Below are 6,797 nucleotides of genomic sequence, written 5' to 3'. Positions count from 1 at the left end.
GTTCAGCAGACTTTGCTTAATGATTTGTGCTGTGAAAGTAACTTCTCTAACCACTGCATTCTGCAGGTACTTCTCATCTTTAAGACTTGGATACACTGCTTTGAAGACCTTTATAACACAGAACACATAGAATGTTTAATGTTATCATAGGCTCAGATTTTAATACTTGCTTGTCAAAATGAGCTTTTAAAATGCAAACAAGACTTTTGATTCAATCTTGTTTTGCTTACTACTTTAAACATCTTCAGGTAACAGAAAAACTAGACAATATGACTATGTATTATAACTACAATGGCAAGTAGGTTAGCAGAACTTTAAAAAAAAAAAAAAAAATCAGGCTTGTATCTTCAGTCTATACTTGTAGATCAGGCAAGATTAAGACCTGCAACTCTTCATTTCTTTTTAATCATTTCCATTTCAACTTTTCATGTTGCTCATCATGAGGCTTTGGTGATGGTTCCAGAGTTACACACATTCTAAACTACTTCTGAACTGTCATCTTGAAACCAGGACTGCAGCTATCTCTTCCATTCTGCTTCTGGAGTAAAACATTAAATATGCTCTGACAGATGCACAAAATGCTAAAAAATAAACTGTGACATCAAAATCTGAACCTGTACTGTGTTTTATACCGAGATATACTCCAAGGCAATTAAGGCAACTAAGCAGGCAATCTCAGTCCCACCAGTTTATTAAGAAGTGCTTTATACTAACACACAACCACTGATATTCCACAGTGTGTAACTATTTCCTCTTACTTTCTGACTACTTCTTGAAATTTTGATTTATTAACACAAATTGCTTAAATGAAAATTTGATACTCCAGGTTTGATGAGATATAAAAGTCTTGTTTAAACTCCAAGGATACTGATGTCAGAACTCCCTCCATAAGAACAGAAGATAAAAGCAGTTTCTGGTGCGTATCAGCCACCTAGACGTATATCCAAGTTTGCTGAACATGGATCACTTCATGATTCTAACTAAAGGCAGTAGATGACAGGTAGAATTTCAAATGTATAGAATGTCTTCATAGCTTGGAAACTACCAAGAGACATTCCTGTAACTTCCCTTTAAATTTCACTTCAGGTCACAAGTCACTTGAAGATACACATACATCTTTAAACAAAGAAGTGAAATACTAGAATATGTTCACAAGTAATTTAAGGCCTTCCAAGATTGATGATAAACAAAAACCAAAACAACACAATATACTTAGCTTTTTGCATTGTTACTTCATGTTATCTCTAAAAAAGAAAAAATGCCCTTTGATTTATACCACATGGCACAGAGACGCATTGGGATTTGCTGGTGTGACACACAGCAACACACAGCAGAGTACTACACAAAAAAAATTATCTGATGTTATCTAAATTGAAAGCCATTTAGCACTACATACTAAAAAGGTTTCATGTGTAGCACCAGAGAACAGGGCACTTGGCAAGGTCCCATGCCTCTGAAAAAATTAGAACTGGCTACCTGAAAACAGAGAACAGGATGTAACACCAAATGCTACCAGGTATGGCAAACCACATAAAACAGGTGCTGTCAATCCAATTTCTGGGAAATGCCTTCTTCCTCTTAATATATTTGACAAGACTACAGGTTTTAAAAAACTACACACTGTTAAAATGCTTTTCTATGCTTTTTATTTTTTTATGTATCTAATTGAAAAAATCTGTGTTAATGCCAACAACCATGTGATGAAAGAAAATGAATGATTAGAGGAAAACTTATAAAAAGTCACGGCATGCTTGGTAGAAAGAGAGTTTTCCTTCTAAGGATAGCAGTATGTTAATACAAGAATGATCATCCACATTACTATTTCGTAAATAACTTTCAGCAAAAGTTAAAGGCCTTTATACAACTACAAACACAAATCATGTACTTAAGAGACTTCAGATCTGACGGTACGTGTTAATCGGAGCTAAGATTGGATAGCAATAGCAGTCTGTCATGACCTTCACAGGCGGGTCATATAGAGTATTACCCTTTATCCATCCTCCTAAAGGAAGAAAATAACACTTACCGTTTTGTAAACAGCTTCAGTGTGTTTCTCAGACTGAGCAGATGCACTAGTTAGAGGATATTTTTTAACAAACACACCTATTTGGGTACAAAACCCAACATTCTCCATTCCTCTTGGTGGGTGCCCCACACCAGTAAATTCCACGGCATAACCATAGCGTCTGGCAGTCTCTAGAGCCCTAAGAAACACAAAACATGCCGGTCATACTAAATATTCATCTTTTAATGTGATAGATTCTCTAACAGAGCAAGACCCTGAGCCTGTGAATGCTTGAGCAGATTTTTTAGCAATACGCACATTAAGATAAGCACTGTGAAAATTCGCTGATTCAGAGCTGTAATCATATGCCTACTACAGCCTGACTCATTTAGTACTGGTAATTTAGGCAACCAAATAGTACTGTTATTTCTAAAGTATCTGCATAGAATATGCATGTTCACAGCTACTTACTGTCTTAAATGCACTGCAAGTGAGCTAAAAGCTACCAAATTTTAGAGAACTACCTGAAAAGAACTCTTAAAAGATACACACACCACAAAACCACAAGAGACCAATACGTAAATAAAAGTGGGGTTTGTCATAGATGTACAAAAAGTCTACTTAATTAGGGTTACTACAGTATACATGACATCTAATGAAAAGCAATCTTCTAATACTGCACATCAGCCAGTGTGAAAAAAAGTGATGGGGCAGAGAACTAAAACAGCACTACCTACCTGCACCATTCTCCAAGAAAAAAAAAAAAGGAAAGCTAAATTAATAACCCATGTATTTTAAAGAATATTGAAATACTTGTATTTCACAACACAGACTTTCTGTTGCATGGAACTCAAAAACATCATTCTTTCAGCAATATCCGTATTTTTAATTCACATGCATCCAAAAGTAGAATCTAAATTTACTTTAGGTTGTATAAGTGCTCTCTAAGGTATTCATCCTTTAGCTAATAATGCAGGTAGGTTTTTAGGATCATTATTTAAGGGAAAATACATGCCTCAAGCTTTGCAAAGCTACATAAAAAAGAAAAACACCAAAAAACACCACACTCCACACTTCAAAGTGCATGACAGAAACAACCTAATTTAAGGGGCAAATTTTCCATAATAGTTTCTGACCAGAAGTTGGCTACTGAGGTATGACATCCTTTACTGTAATGTGTATTTGCTTCCACAACTGCCTGACAGCTGAATGGTACCACAATATATATATCCCATTCCCTCTTTATGTTGTTTTTATTCAATATACTGATACTAGACTAACATACAGCTCATGCAACCCTCTGTTCTGCATAGATTCTTTCACTATGCCATGATTCACTAAGCTATCCTTAGCTTCATTCAACATGCCATGCTACTATGAATATTCCATACCTCTACTTGCATGCTCTTACAGAAAGACCTGGACTAACAGAGTGCTTTGATTATACCACCATACATAGTAAGCACATTTCTTGGGGTTTTATAAAGCAGTTTCATAGCAGGCTATTATTATGTGAAAATGTTAATTCTTACTTTACACTTCAAACGTATCAACTGTAATTAAGACATAAAAACGTAAGTAAAAAAGTTAAAAATACTTTTTGCAGAGCAGTTACAGTAAACGCAAAACCATTATCATAAAATCCAAACCCCATAGAGTATGCTTAACTATTTGTAATAGCAAAGAAATGTTTCACCAAATCAGACGTGAAACTCCACTGACACCAAACCACATACATAAATCACTTGAAAAATGTGTAGCTATTTCTCACACTACTGGACACTCAAAGCTGCCTGTGTACAATGTTCATTAAGCTTACCAGCTTTGAAACTGCAATCGGGTCCATTCAAATTTGTGGTCTGGATTCCTGAATAACCTCACTCCAGGAAGCAAAGGGTTGAATTCAGAATTTGGAGTACTGATCACAACCCTGCTTGGAGCCATGAAACCAAACACCACTTCAGGAAACTTCTTCAGTTCTGATTCTTCCAGGTGCTCTATTCTGTAAAGGGTAAGTTTATGTATGTGTTTAAGAACACCCTATTATATTTTAATCCTTTTAACCAGCCAAAAAAGCCTTAAACCCATATCTGTACCTTGGAATTTTAAGCCTAGCTCTGCAATATCAGCAATGGCACTGTGGCTGAGTGGCAACTTACAGGTTTTTATAAGCAACAACTTCCTCTTGCATTTTGTACTTTTTCATCAACATTTTTTCCACCATTAAGCTAGCACCACATTGGTTTCTTAGTATAGTTAATTTAACCACAAGTTAGAAGATGCCACATTCTGCTACTCTCTTCCTTGAAAGGTCTGATCAAGTCTGTTTACACTACAGACAAAAATCCAAACTGGACCCTAACGAACAAAAAAAAAAAAAAAAAAAAAAGAGTATGTTGGCTTAATACTCACAGTTCAATACACGTTACCAAGTCAAAACCAAGCATGCAAGGATCTTTATGGGCAACTGAACCATGATGCAAGGTAACAGTGAGGGATCTTTCAGCTGGTTGCAAATAATCAACAGGAAGAGGAGACAACCTATGCCTACAAAAGTATTGAAAACAGTGTTACAGAAAGGACCTTAGAGCAAGATAAATTGTGCTTGCAACTGAACCAGCTAACCCACTACACAGATCCCTTGCGAATCTCAAAAAGGTTAACAATTTTACAGGGATTTACCAAAGTAAAAATAAACTTCCTAATACAAACACTTTTTATGACTATCTCCAATGAGACAGAAAGCACAGAGAAGTTAATCCAGCACTTGTCCTTATATTTACCAACCTTTCCACCTTATTCTCAAGCCATTTGGAAAGATGCTTGTAAATCTTTATAGTAGCTCAGCTCTAGACATAGTTTAGAGGATTGTAGAAAATTATTAGGCAAGCATATTGACTTATTTTTTCCAAACAAAATCAACTATATGTGCAAATTTCATTCTGAAATACTGTAGCACACAAAACACAATAAACATGAAATGTAATACCTGGTAGTCCTGGGGTAATGGCTGGACTTTATGATCTTAAAGGTCTTTTCCAATCTAGTTGATTCTGTAATTCCATGGTACTCACACAATGTGCAAGTTTGTAAAGTACCTTTACAAACACTGTATTTCTCAGGTGTACACAACACACCTTCAGGGCCACTCCATGACTTGGATCTTTGCCACAAGAGGTGATGTTACTCACATCTACAGCCAGGTGCATGGACACAGGTGCAATGTAACTAACAATGGATAGCTCTTCACTTGCCAAGCTGGTATTTCCTCATTTAGCCTTATTTTCAAATTCTTTATAAGAAACAATGTAACATGCCACTAGATCAAGCCAAATACAAACCTTAAATCAACACAATGCAAGAGCTTACATTTTCTCTTTCATTACACTTGCACAGATATCTATCCCAGCTAACACTTCAATGCAACTGCAGAATTTCAGCATACAAAGAAGAGTGCAGTCAGCACATCCTAAATCTGCCACCTGTAAATTAGATATTAAACATGTGTAAATGCTGTGCATTTCCAAGTAATTTCAGACTTTCATAACATAAAAATTCCGTATTTATGTCAAAATAACTTTTTACTGATAAAGCATTTCAAAATCCTAACTAAAATGTACATTAGAAAGCGGGATTGATGTAGATTTGAAATATCTTTGAAGATCCTACAAGGTGTTTCAAATTCATTAGCCTTTAGTTTTTACAGCTATAAACACATAGAACATCCCACTGACTCTGGAGAATGTCTTCCACATGAATAATAAGTTATTGTTTTAAGTATGAAAGCTGTAGCAATTCTCATGTTCAACCCTGCTTTCCACTGGACTGCTCTCCATCCAAACCACTGAAAACACAAACCAAACCCCACTGTTCTTTCTCAGTCCAAAGTCAAGGTTGGATGGCACTGCTCAGTTCTCAGTGCCAAAATCATGATTTGTTTCCATTCAGCTTACCTCTGACCCTGCAGGCAAAGAGAAAGTTTAGACACACCCCATTTTACATCCCAAATCAGAAAATTCAAATGTTTAAATACAAACGCAACACTCCTGAACACATTATATTCAAAAGCAGATCTCAGTGCCATGACCTTATACATTGGATTAGATTTTTAGGAGCTATTATGATTGTATAACTGCACTGCTGTTGCACTTCTCATCAGTTTTCTTGCATGCTCCTCAAGACATTAACACCTATTTCAGACCTAAACACTGAACACAGAGGTATTTTGCAACTTCTTGCATTTTCAGAGGAGGTTCTGGGGGACATATCAGGAAAGAGCAAACAATACAAAACATTACTTCAATAGTTTAACTTTCCAAAAGTGAGTATCAAAACAACAGCCCTGGTATATTGGTAGGGTGGAGTTGGTATTCAACAAAATACCTAATGAAAAAAAAAAAAAAAGAAATAAAAATTACAAGTTTATAACATAAACAAATAAAACATACCAACCTTCTTAGGTTTGTATTTCCCCACTAAATCTTTAACAAACTGGTAGCGTTGTTTGTACAAAGGAGGTATAAATTTAGCAATTCCTGTAAACTTCTCTTCCTCAAAGTTCTTATCCATAATGTTTTGCTAATGCTGAAATAGAAAGGTAACACTTATCTTTCAAAGTATTTTATAACATACGAAATTACAGTTTGCTGTTTTCAGTGGTCAATTCACCATCTAGCAGACATAGACCTGATCCCCATTCTATCCAGAGAACATCAAACATAGGAGTTGGCAAGATTAGGCACTAGATGCTCCCTCCACATGTGGTTCAAATAACCTTTTAATTAACAGTATC

At 35.8% G+C, this 6,797-nt stretch overlaps 1 protein-coding gene across 1 annotated transcript in view; it reads right to left on the bottom strand.

Moving 5' to 3' along the window:
- Positions 1-6,574, bottom strand: part of HENMT1 (HEN1 methyltransferase homolog 1 (Arabidopsis)) — a 6,891-nt gene extending 317 nt beyond the window's left edge. Inside the window, 6 exon segments of the mRNA XM_010024972.1 lie at positions 1-108; positions 2,027-2,204; positions 3,825-4,007; positions 4,418-4,552; positions 5,375-5,487; positions 6,458-6,574. Coding sequence (XP_010023274.1) covers positions 1-108; positions 2,027-2,204; positions 3,825-4,007; positions 4,418-4,552; positions 5,375-5,487; positions 6,458-6,574 — 834 coding nt within the window.
- Between the last annotated feature and the right edge of the window lie 223 nt (positions 6,575-6,797).

Source organism: Nestor notabilis, unplaced genomic scaffold, assembly GCF_000696875.1.
Source record: "Nestor notabilis isolate BGI_N333 unplaced genomic scaffold, ASM69687v1 scaffold18332, whole genome shotgun sequence".
Taxonomy (NCBI): domain Eukaryota; kingdom Metazoa; phylum Chordata; class Aves; order Psittaciformes; family Psittacidae; genus Nestor; species Nestor notabilis.
Note: the sequence above shows the minus strand (reverse complement) of the source record. Positions and strands in the feature narration are given on the sequence as shown.